We start from the raw sequence: 25,226 nt of genomic DNA, 5'->3' as shown, positions 1-25,226 counted from the left end.
AAGTTCTGACTTCTGGGGAGAAGGCTTAGAGCTGGGGGCAGTTTTTAAAAAAATATTTTTTTGTATTTTTTCCCTTTTGCTGTCCTTGTTTATTATTTATTATTATTGTTGTTATTGATGTTGCCATTGTTAGATAGAATGGAGAGAGGAGGGGAAAACAGAGAGAACACCTGCAGACCTGCGTCACCGCCTGTGAAGCGACTCCCCTGCAGGTGGGGAGCCGGGGGCTCAAACCCGGATCCTTACGTAGGTCCTTGCGCTTCATGCCACATGCACTTAACCTGCTGTGCTATCGCCTGACTCCCTGGAGGCAGTTCTTGACAGGGTGGGATGGGGATCTTTGAAACTACACTAGAGATAGATGCCTGGGCTTAGGGCTAAGAGGGAGGTCAGGTCATTGAAGGTGGGGTGGGGTAGCTTAATGGTTACCAAACATAACTGTGTGACTATCTGAAAGATGACTAGGAGAAAGCACATCTTTGTGGATGGGTGGGTGAGGGTGCACCTGAAGAGGCCAGGACCCTCCTGGTGGTGTGCTGTCCATCAACAACCATCAGACGAGTCTCCCCTCCCTGGGTTCAATTCCCCCTCCTCACACAGTGCAGCTCCGGGCAGAGGGACAGACACACAGCCACCCCAGACACAGGTTCTCTCCTCAGTTTAATGGTGGTTAGTGGGATTGCCAAACCCCCACCCCAGACCCCTCCCCACCCTGTACAAAATATGTGTTCTTTTTAAAACAGAAAAAAAGGGGGGGGTGGCAAAAGCCAGGAATGGGGGGAGGGGTGCAATCTGATATTTTCATACAGACTTTTGATTTTTTTTTAATATATTATATATAAAACCATAGAGACCAACACATCTCCCCGCCCCCCCAGGCTCTTTCCCCCTCCCCTGGGGGACCTGGAGGAGAGATGGGGAAGCCCCCCTCTCAGGAGTGGGTGGACAGAGAGACAAATATGGGTGGGACAGATGTAGAGGGAGGAGGTGGAGAAAGGGGGAACCTGGGGACTGGAGCAAAGGGTGGAGGCTGTCTCCCTTACTGCCCCAGTCAAAGTGATGCCACAGACACAGAATCCTGGTTTCCAAGCCCTCCCCCCACCCCTACCCCCACCGTGCAAACATGGCTTTGCAAAGAAGTGCCCAGAGCTCTGTGGAACTCCAACAATGGCTGGCACGGGGTCTAGGACCCCCAAGAAATCTGTATTCCCCCTTCCCTGCCCTCCCTACGCTTCCCAGAATCTGACCCCCTCCCCACAAGACCTGGTTCTGCAGCCTAGGGGCGCTGGCCTTCCCCCAGTTATCTTCCCCCATCCCAATCCCTACCACCCTCCCTGGACTTGGGGGGTGTGGACCTTCGGCCCCTGTCCCCCCCCCCCGGGGGACCCAGACCTCTGGGCCCCCACTTCTGGCTCTTGCCGGGACCCAGGCACCTGACACCCCCATCCCTGCCCGAGCGTCTGAGGTGTTAGTGGTGGGGGGAGATGCCCACCATCCCAGACTCTGGTAAATGTCTTTGCAGCTGGCAGTGGGGTGGACCCCTGCCCAGGTCCGGGCCTGGGGTGGAGATGGGGTCAGATGAAGAACTCTTCTTTCCTCTTGTGTCCGTCACTGCCGTTGAGGAAGGCTTCTCTTGCTTCTCCTTGCTCATCTAAACCACTGGCCTCATGGGTCAGATAGGAGCCTGAGGGAGGATATATATGTGGACCCAGGAATTAGAAACAGACCAGAATAGGGAAACAGGTGAGGACATAGAGAAAAGGGGGACACACAGGGAGAATCAAGACCAGGGAACGATAAGCCAGGCAGAGAAATGTAGAAGCAGAACTGGGACTATCCCGCAAACAAAGGGACAGATCAACCGTTACCCGTTACCCATTCTCTTGATGACACCCCCTGCTCCCAAGGAATCCAACTATTGGGAAGATTAAGTGTCTGATTCAAATTAATGGCCTCGATCCCACATCAACATTTTACCCCTGAGTTCAAGACTGAAATCCCAGCGGCAATCTTGGGCCCAGGCCCAAATCCTGAGCATAGACTCCGCCCCTCCCCGCCAATCACTGAGCTCGGGCCGCGCCCCACCCTCTCTGAATGCACTAGCCAATCACGCCGCTCGCTGAGCTCAAGCCCCGCCCTACTCACCCTTCTGCCGCACTGAGCACCAGACCATGCCCACCAGCACACAGATGATCAGAAACACCAGGAGCGCCAGGATGCCGCCCACTATGGCGTAGGGCACCGATGTCTGAGCCTCCACCACCGCACCAGGGTCTGCCAGAAGGACAGGGAGCAGGGCCAGGTCATGACGGCATGGTCACAGTCAGGCCCTACGTCTCCCCATCTCTCAAACCACTCCTAAAGTCAATAGGAGCCCAGTGACTTTTTGTAGCATACCGCTCAAAAATTGCGGCCGCCTCGCAGCCCCTTCTCATGGTTCTGCTCTTTTCCGGGAGTTGGCCCTGGGCTCCGTGCTCTACCATCGAGTTATCTGCTTTGCTCCTCAAGGCTCACTCGTAATAAGTCTGACACAATCACTACTATTTCTAAGCCCCATGGATCCAAATAATCCCATCTTGTCTAAACAACTCCAGATGTTTACTTCCTTATTTTTGGAGACAGCAACTGATAGAAAAGAGGGAGAGAGAGAAACATTTGCAGCACTGCTTCACCACTTGTGGAGATTCCCCTGCAGTGGGGAGGGGGAGGATTGAACCCAGACCCATGTGCATTATAACATGTGCTCTTTATAACATGTGTGCCACCACCTGGCTCCTGTATATATTTAAAGATTTTATGTATCACTGAGAGATAGGGGCAAAGAGAAAAAAGAATCAGATGCCATGCACTGCTGGGGATCAAATTCAAGACCTCATGCTTGAGACTCCAACACTTTTATCCACTGTGCTACTCTCTGACTGCAAGCTCTAGGTATTTAAAATGTTAGAAGTGGGCCCAACCATTTTCAGAATACCAGCTCCTCCATTTTAAAAGTTAAACATAGGACAGGAGAGGTAATACAATGGATAAAAGGACAGATGGACTCTCAAGGATGAATTCTTAAGCTCAACCCCCAGGCATCCCAATTTCCAGGGTGAGGCTCTGGTTTTCTCTTCCTCTCATTAATATATATATATATATATCCAGAGCTAAACACCTAACACTTATTTTGTGGTAAAGGCCATTCTAAACACTTTATAAATTTAGCTCCTTTAATCTTCACAACAATCCAATGAGGTAAGTGCTACTGTGTATTTCCATTTCACTGACGAGGAACTAAGCTGCAGAGACTGACCCACACAAGGGCATGGCAGAGCCCAATCGAAACTAGACAGGTGTCCTGATCCAGAACTATAAGGACTCTTCTGGCTCTAGATGGCTGGAACACACACACACACACATATATACATACATATATGTATGTATATATATATAATTTATTAATGAGAAAGATAGGAAGAGAGAGAAAAAAACCAGACATCACTCTGGTACATGTGCGGCTGGGGATTGAACTCAGGAACTCCTGCTTCAGAGTCCAGTGCTTTATTCACTGGGCCATCTCCTGGACCACATCTCTGGAACCTTTCTTATCAGAGGCCCCACCCAAAAGCACTAAGGCCAGGGTTTTCTGACTTTCTGGTTTGGGCTTTTCTTGGTGGTGAGGATTGAAGCCAGGACCTGACACAGGAGAGCAAGGGCCCCACCTGAGGGGCCTCCCAGCTACTGCAGGCATTGGGCTCAGCCAATCCAACCAGCCAACTCATTCATTCCCAAAGGCCTGGCTGGACAGGCCAGACATCCCCCCGCCCCGCCCCCGCAGGCCACGCCCATCACCTCAGGCCCCGCCCCCAGGCGCCCTCCGCCCGCCCTCACCATAGACCACGAGCACATAGAGCGCCCTCGCGTGGCCGTGCTTGTTTGAGGCCTCACAGGTATAGGTTCCATTATCCGCAGAAACCAAGCCAGGTAGCGTTAGTGTCTCCCCCACCGCCTCCGCCCTTTCGGGCAAAGACTCATTCCCACGGTTCCAGCGGATCTGATTTGGCCTGGGAGGGAGAAAAGCATAGTAAGAGGATCGCAGGTGCCAACACCCAGTCTGACAGTCGCAAGAATCCAGACATATAGCAGCTTCTACCCAAAAGGTCATCTCCAAATACCAAGGCTCCTACTTTGCCCTTCCCTGCCTAGAAAACCAACAGTTTTGGGCTCAGCTTCCAACCACCAGAGATCTCAGGAACCTCGGTCTCCCCAGCCACTTGCACCTCCAGATTCCAGGCATCACCACCCCATCCTCCTTTCTCGGAATCGGGAAGTCCCAGCCCCCAGACCTCTTCTTCCACAACCCCACCCATCCCTTTCCTGCAGCAGGTGTCAGGTGCCCAGCGCCCACCTGGGGTTCCCCGTCACTGCACATGTCAGCACCAACGTGTCTCCCTCCCTCACCACAGCCTGGGAGGCATGGATCCGCGCCGTGGGGGAGTCTGTGGGCACAAGCGAGAGGGGACTGGTTGCTGGGGTCATCTCAGCGGGGATTACAGGAACCTCCCTGAGACAGGCCGTGGCGGCAAACCCCATCCCCGAGGGTCCCCGGCCAGCCCTCCAGGCACTTACACTGCACGTCCAGCACGTACTGCGTCTGCTTGCTGTGTCCGGAGGGCAGCGCCTGGTTCTGTGCCTCGCAGATGACGATGCCGCCATCGTCCTTGCGGTCCACGCGAAACCGCACGGTGCTCGCCACGCTCCAGACCTTGCCATTCTCCTGGCCGCTGCTCACCCCTGCCCCGCCCCGCGAGCAAAGTCAGACTCAGCAGCGGCCCCGCCCACCAGGGGGCGTAGCGCCACGCAGCCAATCCCAATGCAGGTTACCTTTACTGCTCCGCCCATTATGCAAATAACTCTCATGCGCCCACAAATAGGGCCCCTCGGATGGTAAGCTCCGCCCCCATCCACCAGACTCTTCTGGTTCTGTAAGCCACGCCCCCTCGCTGAACCAAGCCCCACCTGTCTCAAGACTGCTCCCCCTTCAACCTCTGGGCTATTTTCTCCCTCTCTCCTCCCTCTCCCTTTCCCCTTCCTCTCTTCTCTCTCCCTCCCTGGCACTTTTCAGACAGAGACTGAGGGAGGGAGTAGATAGCATAAGAGTTATGCAAAGAGACTCTCATGTCTGAGGTTCCAAAATCCCAGGTTCAATCCCCCACACTACAAGCCAGAGCTGAGGAGTGCTTTAAAAAAAAAAAAAAAGACTGAGGGAGAGGGAAAAATACCACAGCATTAGGACTTCCTGCAGTGCCACAGCCCCTCCCATGTGATACTGGGGCACCAACAGGGGATGCCTGCATTTATTCATTTTATTTCAGGTACATATACAGACAGGGACAGACATCACAGCACAGTTCTACCATCCATGGGGTTCTTCTCCTGCTGTTGTGGTGCTCCCATGTGATTTTGGGTCTTGAACCCAGGGCTTCAGAAATGGTAACTCTAGGGTCAGCTGTATCTCCTGGCCACTCAATAGTAGCATATGGAATGACTTGAACTTTTTTCTGCATGTTAAAAAACAAAAACTGGGAGCTCCATCCCCTGTAGTCTTATGCTGTAGGTTTTATTTTTTCTGTTTTTTCCTTAAAGACGTATTCATGATGCCAGGGATCAAGCTCAGGAACTCATGCTCTAGAATCCAATTCCTTTTTCACTGCCGACCCTCCCCAGCCCCCGCCATCACGGTGAGGTTCTTACCTTTCAGTTCCTTGCGATCCCGGTACCAGCGCAGTGCAGCAGCCGGACGGGACCTCGGAACCAGGCAGCTGAGCTCCACCTCACCACCCTCTACTGCCTGCTCTCGGACTTCCACCACGGGATTCTCCGGGGCCACTGTCACAAGGATGGGGGGGCCAGGGAGGGGTCAGAGGAGGTACCCGGGTGGGCTCACAGTGTTTAGGCTGCAGGACCCCAGGGATCCCAGGGAAAGAGGGAATCAGGTGGCAGGGGTTAAACAGGAGCCAGAGGTCAGGAAGGCCCCACACTATATCAACTGGGACTGGAAGTCCAGGGAGTTAAACAAAGCCAGGGTCAGGCCTCAGATTAAGGGGTATGCAGAAGAAGGAATGAGGGGACGGTACCCAGTACTGTGAGTGTAGCAATCTGGTGGTGGGTGTCCTCCGTGTAGAGCTGGCAGAAATAGCCCCCTTCATCCTCCAGACGGGCATCTGAAAGTCGAATCCGCACCCGACGTGGGGAGAACTCCTCGAGTTGGAAGCGTTCATCCTTCAGGGCTGGGAAGAGTGAACCCGGGGTGAACTTGGGGGAATCCTGGCCTGGCCAGTCCCACTGTCCCTCCTGGGGCTGAGGCTAGCCTTCTGCCACCCCCCCCCCCCCAGTAACTTATTTTATTCAGAGAGAAAACCAGAGCAGCACTCTGACATATGCAGGTGTTAGATATGATGCCAGGGATTGAACTTGGTATCTCTTCCTTATAAGTTAATATTTTAGGAGTCGGGCGGTGGCGCAGCGGGTTAAGCGCAGGTGGCGCAAAGCGCAAGGACCTGCGTAATATCCCGGTTCGAGCTCCTGGCTCCCCACCTGCAGGGGAGTCGCTTCACAGGAAGTGAAGCAGGTCTGCAGGTGTCTGTCTTTCTCTCCCCCTCTCTGTTTTTCTCTCCTCTCTCTATTTTTCTCTCTGTCCTATCCAACAACAACAACAATAAAACAAGGGCAACAAAAGGGAATAGGTAAATATTAAAATAAATAAATAAGATTTCGACTACTATGCCACATCCTGGCCCGCCCTTTGCCCTTCTTTCTTATTCTGTCATCAGGATTAATAAAGGGTTACCCTTGTACCTGCACAACAAATCCATCACTCCCAGTGGCCACATTTTTTTCTTTTAATTCTTTTTATTTGATAGAGCAGAGGGAAACTGAGAGGGACAGGGGAGATAGAGAGGAGAGACACCTATAGCCCTGCTTCACTGCTTATAGAACTTATCCCCTGCAGGTGGGGACAGGGGCTCGAACCTGCACTTGGCAACATGTGCGCTCAACTGGGTGTGCGACCGCCTGACCCCGTCTCTTTTCCCCAATTATATTTATGAGTCTCGGGTGTCCACCTTGATCCTTTCCTGGGAACCTAGAATGACTCAGACCTTTTCACCCACAGGACTAGGAGACCAGGCCCAGCCCTGTTCCCAGTGACTCACCTCGGGTGCCGTTGAAGAAGAGGGTCTGCCGGGCTGGGTTCTGAATGACAACTATGGAGCCATCGTACTGATGCAGACGGCAGGTGATCTCAGCGACACCACCCTCAGCCACAGTCACATTCTCTGTCTGTACTTCCTGTCCTGCCCCTGAACATGGGGATGGGATGGGGGAGAGAGAGAGAGAGACAGAGGAGATGCGCCGAGGGCTGCAATTCCATCTTCTCTTCCTCCCTCCATTCCTTTCCCACACACACCCACTCTTTTCTCACCTCCACCCCCACCCCTACCACTTCCGTTAATTAATTTTTCTCTCTTTTCATTCATTACACCCAACATTTCCTGGAGGCCTGCAGATAGAGACAAGAAGCTCTGTTCTTTTCTTTTTTAAAAAAATTATCTTCATTTATTTATTGGACAGAGACAGCCAGAAATTAAGAGGAAGGAGGAGTTGGAGAGGGAGAGAAATATAGTGCCCCATTTCACCACTTGCAGAGCTTTCTCCCTGTAGGTGGGATGAGGGTTGGCACATGGGTCGTGCCACCACCCAGCCCCGAGTCTTTCTTTTTTCCTCTAAAGGGACAGGAGGGAGTCATGTGCTTGCAGGGGAGGTAGGGAAAACTGACACAGAGATGGGGGTCAGAGGAAGTTCTGGAAGGGGATGGGGAAGCATGATGGCTATTCAGAGACTCTCATGTCTGAGGCTTCAAAGTTCACGGTTCAACCCCCCGCCTCCTCACACCATCATAAGCCAGAGTTCTGGTGAAAAAAAAAAGTAAGTTCTAGAAGGAAATGCCTTTAGATCCACGTCTTGAAAGAATGAGTGGGGGTGGGGAGTTGGGCGGTAGCGCAGTGGGTTAAGTGCACGTGGTGCAAAGTGCAAGGACCGGCCTAAGGGTCCTGGTTCGAGCCCCCAGCTCCCCACCTGCAGGGGAGTCGCTTCACAGGAGGTGAAGCAGATCTGCAGGTGTCTGTCTTTCTCTCCCCCTCTCTGTCTTCCCCTCCTCTCTCCATTTCTCTCTGTCCTATCCAACATCGATGACACCAACAATAATAACTACAACAATAAAACAACAAGGGCAACAAAAGGGAATAAATAAGTAAATATTAAAAAAAAGAATGAGTGGGGACTTCAGCAGGTGTGGGGGACTGCTCACTGTTCAGCAAAGCCCATCTGTCCTATCTGGGCTCCTGCTGCAGCTGGTCTGCAAGGCCTGTCCTTGCCCACACCCTAGAAGGAAGTTGACTTTGCCTCTGCCTTTCTGGGGATGCCCTCAGATGGGCCTGGGAGACAGCTCAGCATGTGAGAGCACAGGACTTGTGTTCCCGCGGGCCCAGGTTAGAGCTATGACACCAATGTATGTTGAAATTGAACAGGGATTCTCTTTCTCTCTCCCTCCCCCCTTGTAGATGGGGATCAGGGACTTGAACCCGGGTCCTGTGCCCTGTAATGTGAATGCTTAATCAGGTATACCACCACCTGGCCCCAGAGTCTCTCTTTCTTAATCCCCCCTTCTTCCCTTCTCTCTCTTCTCTCTTTCCCTATTTCGCTCTGTCTCTATCAAAATAAAAGAAAAAAGATAGAAAGAAAAAAGACTGCTGGGAGCAGTGGATTCACTGTGTAGACACTGAGTCCCAGCAATAACCTTGGTGGAAAAAAAAAAAAAAGAGTGAAGAAGAGATAAGAAAGATGAGTGAGCTCTTCCTTAAAAAAGAAAGTATGGTGACAGGTAGCAAAAGCTCAACTGGTATAGCATCAAACTTTTATTTATTAAAAATTTCTTTTTAATCTTTATTTATTTCATAGAGACAGCCAGAAATTGAGAAGAATGGAGAGACAGAGAGACACCTGCAGCCCTGCTTCATCTCTTGCTAAGCTTTCCCTCTGCAGGTGGGGACCAGTGGCTTGAACCTGGGTCCTTGCACATTGTAATATGAGTGTTCAACCAGGTGCGCCACCACCCGGCCCCAAGCATCAGAGTTTTTGTTTTTTTTTTAAGATTTTATTTTTATTTATGAGAAAGATAGGAGAGAGGAAGAACCAGACATCACTCTGGCACATGTGCTGCCAGGGATCGAACTCGAGACCTCATGACTGAGAGTCCAAAGCTTGACCACTCTGCCACCTCCTGGACCACAGACTTTTTTTTTCCCTCCAGGGTTATCACTGGGGCTTGGTGTCTGCACTGCAAATCCACTGATCCTGGAGGCCATTTTTCCCATTTTGTTGCCCTTGCTGTAGTTGTTATTGTTGTCATGGCTATTGTTATTGTTGGATAGGACAGAGAGGCGGAGAGAAAGATAGACACCTGCAGACCTGCTTCACTGCTTGCGAAGCGACCCCCTGCAAGTGGGGAGCTGGGGGCCTGAACCAGGATCCTTGCACCAATCCTTGCACTTTGTGCCATGTGCGCTTAACCTGCTGCGCTACCACCCAGCTCCCAAGCATCAGACTTTTATGCCTAAGGTTCCTGGTTCAAACTCTGGCAATATATGTACCAGAAGGGTTCTCTGACTTCTCTCTTTTAAAGTTTTATTAATTTATTAATGAGGAAGATAGGAGAAGAGAGAGAATGAACCAGACATCACTCTGGCACATGTGCTGCCGGGGATTGAACTCAGGACCTCATGTTTGAGAGTCCAATGCTTTATCCACTGTGCCACCTCCCGAGCCACCAGTTGGTGTCTCTTTCTCTCTGCCTCGGGTGAAACTCTCATACGTAATAGACAAAGTAAATCTTCATTTATTTATTTATTTGCCTCCAGGGTTATCGCCAGAGCTTGGTGCCTGAATTACGAAGCCACTGCTCATGCAGCCATTTTTGTAGTTTTTTGGATAGGACAGAGAGAAATTGACAGAGGAGGGGAAGATATAGAGGGAGAGAGAAAGAGAGACACCTGCAGTGTAAAGTAAATCCTTTTTTTAATTTGATGTTGGTCTAACTATTTTACATTATTTAAAAATTTTATTATCTTTATTTATTGGATAGAGACAGCCAGAAATTGAGAGGGAAGGGAGAGATAGGGACAGAGACAGAGAGACTCCGGCAGCCCTGCTTCACCACTCCTGAAGCTTCCCCCCTGCAGTTGGGGATCGGGGGCTCAAACTTGGGACCTTGCACATGGTAATGTGTGTGCTTAACCAGGTGCGCCACCACCCAGCCCCCAATAAAGTAAATCTTTAAAGAGACAGGAGAGGTGGCAGGAGGTGGCTAACCTGGTAAGAGTGCATACTTTCCTATGTGCAAAAGTTGGGTTTGAGCCAACCCCACCCCCCCGCCACTCTCCTCCACAACATTGAGGTGACTGACGGGGAGGGGGGCGGGCGCCTCAGGAGTGGTGGGCCTGTGCTATGGTGTGGTGTCATCAGTGTGTCTCTGTCTCTTTCTTGTTCTCTATTTTTTTTTTAATTTATATATTTTTCCTTTTGTTGCCCTTGTTTTTTATTGTTGTTGTAGTTATTACTGTTGTTGTTATTGATGTCGTCATCGTTGTTGGATAGGACAGAGAGAAATGGAGAGAGGAGGGGAAGACAGAGAGGGGGAGAGAAAGACAGACACCTGCAGACCTGCTTCACCTCCTGTGAAGCGGCTCCCCTGCAGGTGGGGAGCCGGGGGCTGGAACCTGGATCCTTACATGTGCGCTTAACCGTGCGCTTAACCCGCTATGCTGACTCCCTCACCCTCTATCTTCAAATAAAAATAAATAAATAAATAGTCTTCAAGGAGTGAATGAATCATGCAGGCATATGGATTCTTAGCTTATAACCCTGGTAGGGAAAAAAAAAAAAAAAGGTGTTGTGATAACTCATCTACCATGCCGTGCACGTGGCTGGGGTAGAGCCACATGAGGTGATGCCATGGCAGCAGGGGAAGCTCCATGGCTGTGTGTCTCCCTCTTTCTTTGTATTTCTCAATCTCAATGAAAAAAACTTGTCCCAGTGCTCCAGGAGGTGGCGCAGTGGATAAAGCATCGGACTCTCAAGCATGAGGTCCTGAGTTCAATCCCTGGCAGCACATGTACCAGAGTGATGTCTGGTTCTTTCTCTCTTCCTATCTTTCTCATAAACAAACAAACAAGCAAACAAACAAACTTGTCCTGGAGTGTTAACATAGCTCCTCTGTGAGGCATTAGCTGGGGGGGGGGGGGGGGCGGAGGAGAAAAAGAAAAAGAAAGTGCCTCAATTCCTCGACTGTGAGTAGGCCTTGAGACTCGGACAAAGAGAATGCATTAGAAGCAATGCCATCTGAGTTCTGGAGGCCTGGTGGTGGCGCACCTGGTTAAGCACATATGTGACCATGTGCAAAGACCAGAGTTCGAGCCCCTGCATCCTCCTGCAGAAAGGCACCTTCACAGGCAGTGAAGCAGGTGTGCAGGTGTCTATCTTTCTCTCTCACACTCTTTCAAGGTATTATTTATTTATTTGGGACCAAGACAGATAAACTGAGAAGGAGGAGGGAGATAGGGAGAGAGAGGGGCTAGGCTAGGTAGTGAAATACCTGGTTAAGTGCACACAATCCAGTACGTAAAGTCTCAGGTTCAAGCCCCTGGTCCCCACCTGCAGGGAAAAGCTTCACGAATGGTGAAGCAGGGCTGCAGGTGTCTCTATGTCTTTCCCGCTCTACCTCCTCTCCCTTCGTAGTTTCTCTGTCTCAATCTAATAAATACATAATAAAACTAGAGAGAGAGAGAGACACCTGCAGCCCTGCTTCACCACTCACAAAGCTTTCCCCCTGCAGGTGGGGACTGGGAGCTTGAGCACAGCGATGTGTGCATTCAACCAGGTGTGCCACCACCCAGCCACTTCTCTCCCTCTTTCTTTCCCTCTCCCGTCTCAATTTCTCTCTGTCCTATCATATAAAATAGGAAGGAAAAGAAAGAAAGAAAAAATGGCCACCAGGAGCAGTGAATTTACAGTGTTGGCACTGAGTCGCAGAGATAAATAACCTCAGTGGCAATTGAAAAATAAATATCAAATGGCATGTGAGTTCTGGAAGCTCTGCCCGCAGAAGCCCCACAGTCATCCTGAACTGGGGATTTCACTACAGCCACAGAAGAGACCCCAGCTGAATCCAAGAGAACTGCCCAGGCAAGCCAGCCCAGACTGCTGAGCCCCAGAGCCCTGGGCAATGACAATGGCTGTTGTTTTAAAGTGTATTTACTGGGGGGGGGGGGTGCGGCCAGAGCACCATTCCGGCACGTTCGATGCTGGGGGTCAAACTCAAGACTTAAAAGTTTTTTGTTTTTTTAAAGATTTATTTACTTATCGGATAAAGATAGAAATCAAGAGGGAAGGAGTGACAGAGAGGGAGAGAGACCACCGCAATACTGCTTCAACAACTGTAAAGCTTCCCCCATGAAGGTGGGGTGCGGGGGCTTGAACCCCATGCTTGAGACTTCAACACTTTATCTACTGTGCCATCTCCAGAATCTGTCCTTCTTGCAACCTTATTTATTTATTTATGAAATAAATAAGAAAGGGAAAGAGACAGAAGACATCACTCTGGTACATACACTGCTGGGGATTAAACTCGGACTTTTATGCTTGAGAGTTCAACACTTTATCTATGGTGCTACCTCCCAGAATATGTGCTCTTTTTTCTTCTTCTTTTAAAAAATATTTTATTTAGAGGGCTGGGCAGTAGTGCAGTGGGTTAATCACACATGGTGCCAAGCACAAGGACCAGTGTAGGAATCCAGGTTGGAGCCCCTGGCTCCCCACCTGCAGGGGAGTCGCTTCACAAGTGCTGAAGCAGGTCTGCAGGTGTCTGTCTTTCTCTCCCCCTCTCTGTCTTCCCCTCCTCTCTCCATTTCTCTCTGTCCTATCCAACAACAACGACAGCTAGACAGCTATAACAACTACAAGGCCCCAATAAAGAAATTTTTAAAAAAGGAAAAAAAAAGTACATAGAAACTTTTAACATTCATCCATTTAAAAATAAAGTGGATAGTCTGCATCTGTTACTTATCAGAAAAAAATTAAAAATTATATAAAATATTTTTAATGAAATAAAATAATCTTTTTTAAAATTAAAAAAAAAAAAACAATTACAAGGGCAACAAAATGGAAAAAAATGGCCTCCAGGAGCAGTGCAGGCACCGAGCCCCAGCAATAACCCTGGAGGCCAAAAACAAAAAGTATTTATTTTACTGAGAGAGATTCAGAGAACACACACACACAGAAAGAGAGAGACTGAGACCACAGCACTGCTCAGCTCTGGCTGATGGTGGTGCTGTAGATCGAACCTGGAACCACAGAGCCTCAGGCATGAAAGTCCTCTGCAGAACCATTCCATTATACTGTCTCCCCAGCCCAGCCCCATATACATACACATACACACACATATATATATATTTTTTTATCAGAGCACTGCTCCGCTCTGGCTTACTTATGGTAGTGCAGGGGACTGAACCTGGGACTTTGGAGCCTCAGATGAGTCTCTTTGTTTAACCATTATACCCCCCACCCTTAAAAAATTTTTTTTTACTTCAACAAGGGCAACAAAAGGGAAAATAAATTAATTAATAAATATTTTAAAAATTAATATATAGTATTTATTATTGGATAGAGACAAATTGAGAGGGGAGGGGGAGATAGAAAGAGACAGAGAGACATCTGCATCACTTATTCACCACTTGTGACGCTTTCCCCCCGCAGGTGGGACCCCAGAGGCTTGAACCTGAGTCTTATTGTAATGTGAACTCTTAACCAAGGTGCGCCAATGCCTAGCCCCTCCACCGTCTTTAAAAAATTTTTTTTATTATTTATTTTCCCTTTTGTTGCTCTTGTTGTTTTATTGTTGTTGTAGTTATTGTTGATGTTGTCGTTGTTAGATAGGACAGAGAGAAATGGAGAGAGGAGGGGAAGACAGAGAGGGGGAGAGAAAGACAGACACCTGCAGACCTGCTTCACCGCCTGCAAAGTGACTCCCCTGCAGGTGGGGATCTGGGGGCTCAAACCGGGATCCTTATGCCGGTCCTTGTGCTTTGCGCCACCTGCGCTTAACCCGCTGCGCTACCGCCCGACTCCCCACGGATCTATTTATTACTTCCAGGAGACCGGCCAGATTGACTCTGCAGCCTCTGGTGCCTTACACATGCAATCTGATGCTCCAACAATTTCTATCCCTGCCTCACAATTTCTATCTCCTCCTCACACCAGCAGAATAAGGCAAGCACTGTTACCAGCCCTCCAAGTTTTCCAGTTCCAGTTTCAGAGATGAGAATATCCAGGAAAAGGCTATGACTTGCCCAAGGTCACAGCCAGTGAGGGACAGAGCCAGAATCTGCACTCAGACCTCTCTGCTCTCATTTCCTGCATCCTTGCCCACTTCTGGTTAGCGGTGTGGAAAGGGTCCAACATGGGTGAAGGATGCAGGGCGTGCCTGCTGAGAGGAGGGCACGAGGCAGGGAAGTGCCGTGACTCACGCTGGCATTTGCCCTTCAAAGCTGGGCAAAAAAATCCCTTCATGCCTCTCCCATCCTGCCTCAGAGTCTCGTCCATTCACTTGAGTACTATTTCCTGAATAGCAGCGAGGCTTTCAGAGGCCGAGTGCCCAGGGATGAGTCAGATGAGGTCCCTGTCCTAAAAGGCCTTCAATATTTGCGAGGAAGTCGGCAAGAATCAGTAAGACGATCCCTCCACAGTGTTATCTTCTCTGTAAAAGGGACAGCTGTGAGGGAGGGTGGGTAGCAAAAATGTTTATTCATTTAGAGACTATCGTGCCTAAGGTGCCACAGTCCCAGGCTTAATCCCCGACATCACCATAAGCCAGAACTGGTCAGTGCTCTGGTTAACGAAAACAGACAGGTGATTTGGGGGGCTCAGGGGTAGGGTCTGGCCGGGACACATCCAGCAGAGCACACATTACCCTGTGCAAGAATGTGGGTTCAATCTCCCGTCCCCAGCTGCAGGGGGGCAGCTTCACAAGTGATGAAGCAGTGTTGCAAGCGTCTCTCTGCTGCTCTCTTTCTGTCTCTATCAATAGGAAAGAAAGAAAACAGGGCGGGGGTAGATAGCAGAATGGTTATGCAAACAGACTCTCATGCCTGAGGCTCCAAAGTCCCAGGTTCAATGCCCTGCACCACCATAAGACAGAGGTGAGCAGTGCTGTGGTAAAGAAAGGAAGGAAGGAAGGAAAAGTAAAGGAGGAAAAAAAGGAAAGAATGAAAAAAAATTACAGCCTGGAGTAATGGATTTGTCATGCAGGCACTGAGCCCCATCAATAACCCTGATGGCAATAAATAACTAAATAAATAAACTTTTAAAGATTTTATTTATTAATGAGGAAGACAGGAGGAGAGAGAACCAGACATCACTCTGGCACATGTGCTACCGGGGATCGAACTCAGGACCTCCTGCTTGAGAGTCCAAAGCTTTACCACTGCGCCACCTCCCGGACCACTAAATAAATAAAATTTTAAATAGAGTTTCAAGGGCAGTGTGTGTGTGTATATGTGTGTGTGTGTGTGTGTGTGTGTGTGTGTGTGTGTGTGTGTGTGTGTGAGGGAGGGTAGATAACATAATGGTTATGCAAAGAGACTCTCACACCTGAGGGTCCAAAGTCCCAGATTCAATCTCCCACACTGAGAAGTGCTCTGACAAAAATAAATAAATAAACAAAGAAGTAAATCAATAGGGGACGGAAGGATCCTGGTTTGAACCCCTGGCTCCCCACCTGCAGGGGGGTCGCTTCATAGGCACTGAAGCAGGTCTGCAGGTGTCTGTCTTTCTCTCCCCTCCTCTCTCCATTTCTCTCTCTGTCCTATCCAAACAACAGCAATGGCAACAATAACAATAACAACAAGAACAATGGCAACAACAAGGACAACAAAATGAGAAAAATGGCCTCCAGGAGCAGTGGGTTTGTAACGCAGGCACTGAGCCCCAGCAATAACCTTGGAGGAAATAAATAAATAAATAAATAATCACAGGGATGAAAGAAATTAACTCTGGAGGATGAAGACAGAGATAGCCAGCTTCCTACCCCAACAACCATTCTTTCCTTCTTAGCAAAAAGGGTCCTAGCTGAGCATATTAGCATCTTATGGCTGTATTTTTTATGTTCAGCAGAAAGAAACATTCCCCAGACCCTCTAATTTAGGCCATATGATTAAGTTTGAGCCACTTGAATATAAGGAGAAGTGTGATGTGGTAATCTGGGGGGGCGATTTGCTAAAGAAAAGATACAAGTCCTTTCTCGAACAAAGTCACTTTTAAGCTGCCTGGAACTGGATGTGAAGTTGTGGCCACTGTTTTGGATCACGAGGCCAAGAGCAGTATGGATGGTGGAAGCTAGAGGTGGATGCCTGGGTCTCCAGGAATGATAGAATGCTGCTAGAAAAGTCCTGGATGCCTTCTGACCTTTCTCGTGTTTGCAAGCCATCTCTTTTTTTTTTCCTTTTTAAATGTTTATTATCTTTATTCACTGAATAGAGACAGCCAGAAATAAAGAGGGGTGGGGTGATAGGGAGGGAGAGACAGAGAGACACCTGCAACACTGCTTCACCACTTGCAAAGCATTCCCCCTGCTGATGGAGGCCGGGGGCTCGAACCCAGGTCCTTGCATATCGTAACACGTGCGTCCAACCAGGTGTGCCACCACTCGGCCCCACAAACCATCTTTTTGTGTACTGTTATGTACTTCTAACCCTAGAAGATCAAGCTCAGCATGTCCAATATATCCGCCTCCCCAGGCTTCCTCCTTTATTAGTAGATAAATGTCACAGTCATCAAAAGTTCTCATCCCTGGTGCACTGCACCAAAGCAAAGGACTCTGGGGTGGGGGGATTCAGGCCCTGGAACATGATGGTGGAAGACGACCCATGTGGGGAGTTAGCGTATATGTGGAAAACTGAGAAATGAGGGCTGGGGAGACCCAGCATAAATGGTTCTGCAAAAGACTTTCATGCCTAAGACTCTGAGGTCACAGGTTCAAGCCCCAACACCACCATAAGCCACAGCTGAGCAGTGCTGTGGTCTTTTACTGTGTCTCTCTCTTTGTATTTCTCTCTCATTAAAATAAATTGGGGAAAAAAATGAAAACAGAAATGTTACACATGTACCGAGCACTGCAGTTCACTGTCAGCTATAAACCATTAATCCCCTCAACCAAGAAAAAAAAATCATCCCTTCTGTAACCTCTGATACTCACTGCAACCTCCAAAACTTCAATGCAGCAAGTCTATTCATGTTTTTCTTCCTTTTGTTTTAATGTTTATTTACTGACACTAGAGGGGGGGAGGGAGCTAGAGATAGAACCGGAGCCTCACTTCTGCACGTATCGTGCTGGGAATCAAACTCTGGATCTGATGCTCCCAAGTTTAATGTTCTAGCTACTGTGCCACCTCCTGGGTGCCCTTTTCTTCCTCTTCAATGTCCCGAGCACATGTAGGAGCTCTCATCTGGATCACTTAAGAGCCTACCCAAGGGTCTCCCTGTTTCCACGACTCCTCTCTCCACCCCTCCCCTCGGAGTCATTCTCCACTCAGAAGCCAGGTACACAGCAATATGTGTACTCTACCAGGTACACCCTGGCCTGGTCCCACCTATCCTGCCTTTTTGCCCACGTGTCTCTGCGTGTGTGTGTGTGTGTGTGTGTGTGTGTGTGTGTGCTTTCTCTTTTCCTGAGTAAAAGCTTAAAACCCCTGACATAGGGGGGGTCGGGTGGTGGCGCAGCGGGTTACGCGCACATGGCACGAAGCGCAGGGACCGGTGTTAAGGATCCCGGTTCGAGCCCCCGGCTCCCCACTTGCAGGGGAGTCACTTCACAGGTGGTGAAGCAGGTCTGCAGGTGTCTGTCTTTCTCTCCCCCTCTCTGACTTCCCCTCCTCCATTTTTCTCTGTCCTATCCAACAACAACGACATCAATAACAATAATAATAACCACAACAAAGATAAAACAACAAAGGCAACAAAAGAAAAAAAAATTAGCCTCCAGGAGCAAAGGATTCGTGGTGCAGGCCACCGAGCCCCAGTGATAACCCTGGAGGCTAAGTAAATAAATAAATAAAAGACAACCCTGAAATAAATAGATTGGGTAAAACTAAAGTTAGAGAAATAGTTCAGTGTCAGACACAGGACCCGCAAGCCTGAGGTCCCAGAGCCTCCAGGTTCAATCTAGAGCTATAAGCCAGAAATGAGTAGTGCTCTGTCTCTCTTATAAAAATAATACACTTTTAGGGGCTGGGTGGTGGTGCACCAGGTTAAATGCACAAAGTACAAAGCACAAGGACCCCCACACAAGGATCCCAGTTCGAGCCCCCAGCTCCCCACCTGCAGGGGGGTTGCTTCACAGACAGTGAACCAGGTCTGCAAGTGTCTATCTTTCTCTTTCCCTCTCTGTCTCCCCTACTCCTCTCTCAGTTTCTCTCTATCCTATCCACTTAAAAAAAAAAAAAAAGGTCATCAGAAGCAGTGGATTTGTAGTGCCAGCACCAAGTCCCAAGCAATAACTCTGATGGCAAAATAATAATAATAATAATAATAATAATAATAATAATAATAATAATACACCTTTTGGAGGTGGGGGAGACAGCTTGATGGTCCTGCAAAAAATTCTAATGCCTGAGGCTCTAAGGTCCCAGGTTCAATCCCTAACACCACGATGAGTCCCAGCTGAGCAGTGTTCTGGTTAAAATAAAATACAAAGTAAATAAGATCAAGTTAGTTACTTTCATCATCATCATCATCATCATAACAACTTCAAAAGGCTGCCCATTACCCTGAAAACAAAATCTACACTCTGTGATCCAGTAGGTGTAAGTGGCCAGAGCACTGGACTTAGAGCACAAGGTCCTGAGATCAATTCCCAGCACCACACGTGTCAGAATGATGATCTGGTGTTCTCTCTCCCACTTCCTCTCTCTCTCCTAAACCTCTGAAGCTGTTCTCCGGGCAGGGCCTTTGCACTAGTCCTTCCTTCTGTCTGGAATATTCTCTCCCCCTTGGTCATGCCAGGGCTGCCTCCTTTCTCTTTCTGCTCTTACAGGGCATCTCCTGGGAGAGCTTGCCTCACTCCCTGCCCCTCCACCTCCAGAACGCTTTTCTACTTCATTGCCCTTGTGTTATTTTCTCCACAGAAAAGCCACAGGAGTGGTGGCACTACTTGGCTTCCTTGTTTGCCGAATAGCCTCTCCGTGACTCCCTGCAACGCCGCCTAGTGTCCATGAGTGGGTCCTGCACTTGCTGCATAGCTGGGGACTTGGCTGCTCAGTCCTAGGAGTGAGTCACTGTGACATCCTTCTTCTCATCCACAACACCCCGGGCTGCTCCCAGCGGGGTTCCCTGCCATCTGTGTGACCTCGGGCAAGTGGCTGATCCTTTCGAGCCTCAGCTGCCCCGTCTGTAAAATGGGGATGCTGCCAGCCCCTGCTTCTCAAGGCTCATTAGCCGGGAGCTGGGAGCTGGCTTGGGAAGCCACTTTGGGAAGCTGTTATTACAGCCTCAGAAACACGTCCAAGCACAGGAGAACCGGCCTGCCCGCACGCCCTGGCACTTCTTAAAAACCAGCTCCAAGTCTCCCCCACAGAACCCAGACCTCAGGGCTGTCCCCCCCCCACACACACACACACACACACACACACGCGCGTGCCCCACAGATGCAGAGAATGAGGCTTGGGGCTCCCAGCAGGTCAGTGGGAGAAACGTAACATCTCCAGGGAGTTGTCAGGACCTCTGGATCTATTCCCCCCTCCCGCCCCCAAAAAAATGTATCCCTGGCTTTCTGCTGGAGGGTGCACATGGGGTGAAGTTGGGGGGCTTTTGTCTTATTCCCTCCCCCTCCTGAGGAGTCAGTAACCAACAGCGTCTGTGTCTGGAATATTAATGTCCCCAGAGCTTTTGTTTGGGGGTTGGGGGTGGCGAGGAGGGCCACTCTAGTCAGAGAGGGGTTGAGCTTTGGGGACTGGGGCACTGGCCCTTTAAAATGTGTTGACAGCCTGGAGTCGTCATGGGGACGGTGTCTGGGAAAAGGGACTGAGGAGCAGGGAGGCTTTGGGAAAGCAGGGATGGGCAGGTGCTCTGGAGAGACCCCCAATCTAGGGCTCTCCTCCCTCAAAGCCCCAGCTGCACCCCCGCCCCAACTCACTTTCTCCAAGGATTCCGAGACCTCTATGCCCCAGGACCCCAGAGTGAGCCTGGGTGCTGCTTACTCAAATCCAGAAGTCCTAGCCCCCCAGCGCTCTCCCACCTCGGACCCAGGCTCCTGGGCGTCCAGCCCTCTCCTCCTTCAGGAGCCAGGGGTCCAGAGCACACAGCTGGCGGAGGTTTCCACGGAGACTAAGCCGGCTGGGGGAGCACTCCCTGGGTCCTGAGTCAGCACATACCCAAGGGAGTCTCAAGGTCACAGTGGGGAAGGTCACAGCCACCCCCTCGGTATCCGCTTTCTGGGGGCCCCCGTGGCCTCAGGCCTCCTTCCCCGTTCCCTCCCCCAAGGAGGTGGTACATCCCTCTGTCCTGATCCAACCCCCCTCGGCCCCCATCGATGGCGGAGTCCGAGCATCCCCACACAAAGCATCAATTCTTCCCCAGCTCAGCCTTGTGAAGGCGCCTGTATTCGCGGGACCGGCCCCCCTCCCTTGGAAACCTGGAGTGGGACCCCAGCCCCTTCCTCTGGAGGGGGGGCTCAGGAGTTTCCTCACCCCTCCCTGCCACTGGACTTAGGAGCCTAGGACCCCCTTTCCCTCAGGCCCTGGAGTTCAAGCCCCCAGCTCCTCCTCTCTCACATCCAGTCAGCTAAGACCCCAGGACCCTCCCCCCTCAGCCCCAAAGGTCTCCCAAGCCTCTTTTCCCTTAGATCCAGAAGTTCAAGCCCCCAGTCCTTCCTTCTTCACACACAAGGACCCCAATAGCCCCTCCTCCCTCCCTCAGACCCAGGGGTCCCTCAACCCTTTTTTCTCTTAAGTCCAGAAGTTCAAGCCCCTCCTCCCTCCTTCCTCAGACTCAGAGAGAGGCTCCCCACAAGTCCTTCCTCCCTCAGGACCAGGGGTCTCCCAGCCCCCCTCCCTCACACCCAGGGGTCCAGGTTCCTAGCCCCTTCCTCACCAGGAAACTTTTGACTTGAGTTTTTGAGAACCAGTCCCCAGAATGCCCATCTTGCCTCCCCCCGGCCCTCCATCCCCCCCAGCAGCCCAGGGACCCAGGCATCAGATGGGGGCATGCGGGTGAGTCAGCAGCCTCACACACAAAGTCCCCCTGTGGCCCCCACGTTCCCGGGATATTCGGAACTCCCTGGATTCCAGGCTTCGGGCCCAGACTGGGGGTGGGGGAGTTCTCCGGAGATTCCCCCCAGCTGTGTGGTGGAGGGGGGGAAATTCCTGTTCCAGGAAGGGTTCGAGCCTGCACTGAGCACTCACTGTCCTCCCTTCCACCCCCATGCCCAAGGTTCAGCTCCTTCCCAGAAAGGCCCTGGCCAGGCCTGCCCGCCGCTCCCACTGGGTGCACGTAAGGGGTGGGGGTGGTGGGGTGGTGGGGTGGGCCCTTCCCCAAGGCCTGGGGTCTGTATGGCTGGCCTCCGTGGGTGCTTGGGTCCTGCTGCCACGGGTGCTGCTGAGTCTGACTGCCTCCCTGCCACCCCCCAACCCACCCAAGAGAGAAAGCTGTCTTTGTGTTCCCCAAGATGGGGACGGGCCAGGCTCGCACGACATTACATTCACCCACCCCAGGCTCTGGGGCTCCGGTGCTGAACCAGAACCCCTTTCCCTGGCTCTAGGCAGCTAGCTCCTGGGTGTGTGTGTGTGTGTTGGGGGGGGTTGGGGGGCTGTCACTGACAGAAATCTCCTAGGTGCTATGGTTCAGGGTGATGCTACCCCGCTCTCAGAGTCACTGGTCAGAACATTAGAAGAACAGTGAGTCATTTGGGAAGGAAATATTATCTAGAATGAATACCCCCCCCCATTATTAAACCAGCCAAAGACAAAGCACCCCAAGTGTCAACATCCTGTCTCTTTCCTTGGCATCTGCTTCCTCCGCGCCATCCCACCCATTCCTGGCCAGGGGAAGCAGGCTGAGAAGGAAGGCCTAGGGTTTTCTTTTTGCCTACGATCACCTCTGGGCCCCAGGTCACCCATCTCTGTCTCTTTCTCCCTCTCTCACCTGCCTACCCTGGTTCCTTTTCTCTCTCTCTCTCTCTCTCTCTCTTTCCCTCCCTCTCTCTCTCCCTCTTTCACTCATTCTCTCTCTCCCTCTCTTTCACTCCCTCTCGCTCTCTCTCTTTCACTCTCTCTCTCCCTCTTTCTCTCCCTCCCTCTCTCTTTCACTCACTCTCTCTCTCCCTCTTTCACTCATTCTCTCTCTCCCTCTCTCTTTCACTCCCTCTCGCTCTCTCCCTCTTTCTCTCCCTCCCTCTCTCACTCACTCTCTCTCTCCCTCTTTCACTCGTTCTCTCTCTCCCTCTCTCTTTCACTCCCTCTCTCTTTCACTCCCTCTCTCTCCCTCTTTCACCCCCTCCCTCTCTCTTTCACTCATTCTCTCTCCGTCTTTCACTCCCTCTCTCTCTTTCACTCTCTCTCTCTCTCCCTCCTTCTCTCTTTCTCGCAGTGGAGGAGGCGCACACATTTCATTACCCTCTTCTGGTATTCAGGGAAGGGAAAGCACACTTTTACAAAAGCACAAAAAAAAGACCCTAACTCCCATCTTCACTTATGACAGCTGGCAAAGTGAGAGGGGAAGAGGGGTGGCTATGAGGAAAACATGGGGGCCACTGAAATCTGGTGACCAAGGTCACTTGGAAATATCCCAGGGAAGAGAAAGAAAGCAGGCAGGACCTTCTGAGACCAGGCACCCACCCCGTCTTCCTCACTCAGTCTTTACAGAGGGGGACAGTGTGGGGGGGGGGGGCTTCAGAGAAATGGCAGGGCTGCAGTCACACCACAACTGGACACTTGGTTCCTTAGCTCTCAGCAGACAGCTTCCATGACTGACATCTAGCTCTCTCTGAACTCATAAAGCCCAACATCCTTTGATTTAGGAACATTTACAGATGGGATTAGGGCGCCAGGAGGCAGTGAACAAGGGACGGAGTCTGCAGAGCCACCTCCCAAAGGGACCAAGAGAGAAGATTCTGAAACTGACCGGCCAGTGCTCATCTCAGACCACCTTCCCACTGCAAGAACCCAAAGTCCCAGGATTCTAAGGTGTCGAGATTCTAGATGTCAGAAAGGTCAGGACTCAGGATGGCCAAGAGGTCAGGATTCCAGAGGGTGAAAGGCGTCAGGAACCTACAGTGCTAAGGCCACCCAAGGTCCAGGATGTCAATGGCCTCTAGAGTCTAAAAATGGCTGGACTCCAGTCTCCTAAAGATGTCAGCAGGCTACAATACTCTTGGGCTCTTTGTTTATTGGCTTTATGGTTCTATAATTCTAGGAGCCTGGTGTGCAGGGCCTTAAAAAAAAATAAGAGGAAGATGAAATTGGATGGAAAGGTAGCCAGGTAAGGTGGCAGGGCGCCTGCCTGGGAAATTATGGCAAAAGCTGCTGCAGAGAAAGACCGTGACCAGATGAAAGTTCTGAAGCCAGGGCAGAAGACTACAGAAGGGAGGAGGGTGGAGGGCGAGAGGTCAGAAAAGGGAGGCTCAGCTTCAAAGCCTGGGCCAGGGAAGACACCTAGCTTGCCTTTTGCCTGCGTGCACCAACCTCAGCTGACAAAAAGGGCATCGGAGACCTAGAGGGCAGAGGGTGTTTCCATCACCACCAGCTGCTGTTTGAGACCCAGGCGCCCAGCCCAGGCCATCTGCTCAGGCTCCTCAGCCTCTTGCCACCTCCCAGTCTTTGCTTCCTCCCCAGGGTGGTTTCTCACGCTGGGGTGGGGGCGTGTGTGTGTGGGGGGCCAGGGCAGATTCCAGGCACACAAGGTGTGAGAGTGTGGGTGACATTTCCTGACCTTGGCCCCAGGATCAGGGGAGGTCTTGGGCTTTCCAGAGTGTGTGATGGGCGAGGTGGAGGGCTCCCCCAGGTGCTAGGGGGCTTCCCTGGAAAGACGGGGCTGGGGAGGGGCTGCACCTGCTGTACCCACATTCGAGGTCCCCCCACCCCCATTTCCCCTCCAGAGCCCTTCTGGGTGTCCTCCCTGACTCAGTTCCTCTCGGGGGACACAGTGGCACAGGGAGATGGAGGGAGAGAGGAAGTGGAGATGGAGACCCAGGGTTGAGATTGTAAGGCTCCAGAGGGGAAGCCAGGGGGCAGGCGGACGGTGGGACATTGGGGGAGGGAGGGCTTGGGGCTCCAAGACCAGGGGATGGGACAGATGGGGGAGGGAGGGAAAAGACAGAGAAACAAGGGTGACAGAGACACGGGGGACAGAAAGGGAGGATGGGGCGGCGGAGGAGGGGAGGGGAACAGAAACGCAGGCGGACAGGGAAGGGGGGATAGAGAGAAAGATGGGGAGGACAGAGTGACCCAGTGAAAAGGGACAGAGGTGGGGGACAAAGAGGCGAGAGAGGTAGGGACGGGAGAGGGGACAGACACAGGCAGGCGGAGGACTTGGAGGCTGAGGGACAGAGGACAAGGGTAGGGGGGCAAGGAGAGAGAATGGGGGGTGCTGGGGAGACCCGGAGGCGGCCAGACGGAAGGACGCAGAGCCCGGACAGAAGGACAGAGGGGCCGGCGGGCCGGGGAGGGGGCCGTCTCGGGCCCTTTGTCCCCGGCGGGCTGGGGCCTGTGCGGGGTGGGGGGGCTGCGGCAGGCGCGGGGCCCGATCCCCTGCCCTCCCCTCCCCCGCCGCCCGCGCTTTGTCCGGGGGAGGGGGCCCGGCCCGGCCCCGCGCGCATTGTTCGGCCTCTGCAGCCCCGCGGCCGCCGGGCTGTCACCGCGGAGCGCCCCCCGCCCCCGGCCCCAACCTACCTGGCCCCGCCGCGGCCGCCCACAGCAGCAGCAGCGGCCACTGGAAGCGCCGGGCCCGGCCCATGGTGCCGCCGCCGCCGCCGCCGCTCGCTCCCGGCCGGGCACCTGCACCGCCCGCGCCGCGCGCCCCGCCCCCTGCCCGCCCGTGGCGGGGCCAGGAGGGGGCGGGGCCGACGAGGGCGGGGCCATCGATTG

At 51.7% G+C, this 25,226-nt stretch overlaps 1 protein-coding gene across 1 annotated transcript; it reads right to left on the bottom strand.

Annotated features, from left to right (window-relative positions):
- Positions 1-643: 643 nt before the first annotated feature.
- CADM4 (cell adhesion molecule 4) lies at positions 644-25,167 on the bottom strand. The gene is made up of 9 exons (XM_060186232.1): positions 25,032-25,167; positions 7,197-7,343; positions 6,120-6,272; positions 5,737-5,871; positions 4,612-4,776; positions 4,391-4,481; positions 3,874-4,046; positions 2,146-2,274; positions 644-1,684 (listed from the first exon to the last, which is right to left on the bottom strand). The coding sequence occupies exons 1-9, from the start codon at positions 25,093-25,095 to the stop codon at positions 1,575-1,577; spliced, it is 1,167 nt and encodes a 388-aa protein (XP_060042215.1). The 5' UTR covers positions 25,096-25,167; the 3' UTR covers positions 644-1,574.
- Between the last annotated feature and the right edge of the window lie 59 nt (positions 25,168-25,226).

The sequence above is a fragment of the Erinaceus europaeus genome, chromosome 2 (assembly GCF_950295315.1).
Source record: "Erinaceus europaeus chromosome 2, mEriEur2.1, whole genome shotgun sequence".
Classification (NCBI taxonomy): Eukaryota; Metazoa; Chordata; class Mammalia; order Eulipotyphla; family Erinaceidae; genus Erinaceus; species Erinaceus europaeus.
The sequence above is the reverse complement of the archived record's forward strand: the minus strand, read 5'-3'. Positions and strand labels throughout refer to the sequence as shown.

Excerpts from the sequence above, each read along its gene's own strand:
- CADM4 (XM_060186232.1), bottom strand. The coding sequence starts at position 25,095 with ATGGGCCGGGCCCGGCGCTTCCAGTGGCCGCTGCTGCTGCTGTGGGCG. Across the intron at positions 6,273-7,196 it reads CTTCTTCAACGGCACCCGAG|CCCTGAAGGATGAACGCTTC; the intron begins GTGAGTCACTGG and ends CACTCTTCCCAG. Across the intron at positions 5,872-6,119 it reads TGCTACACTCACAGTACTGG|TGGCCCCGGAGAATCCCGTG; the intron begins GTACCGTCCCCT and ends TCCTTGTGACAG.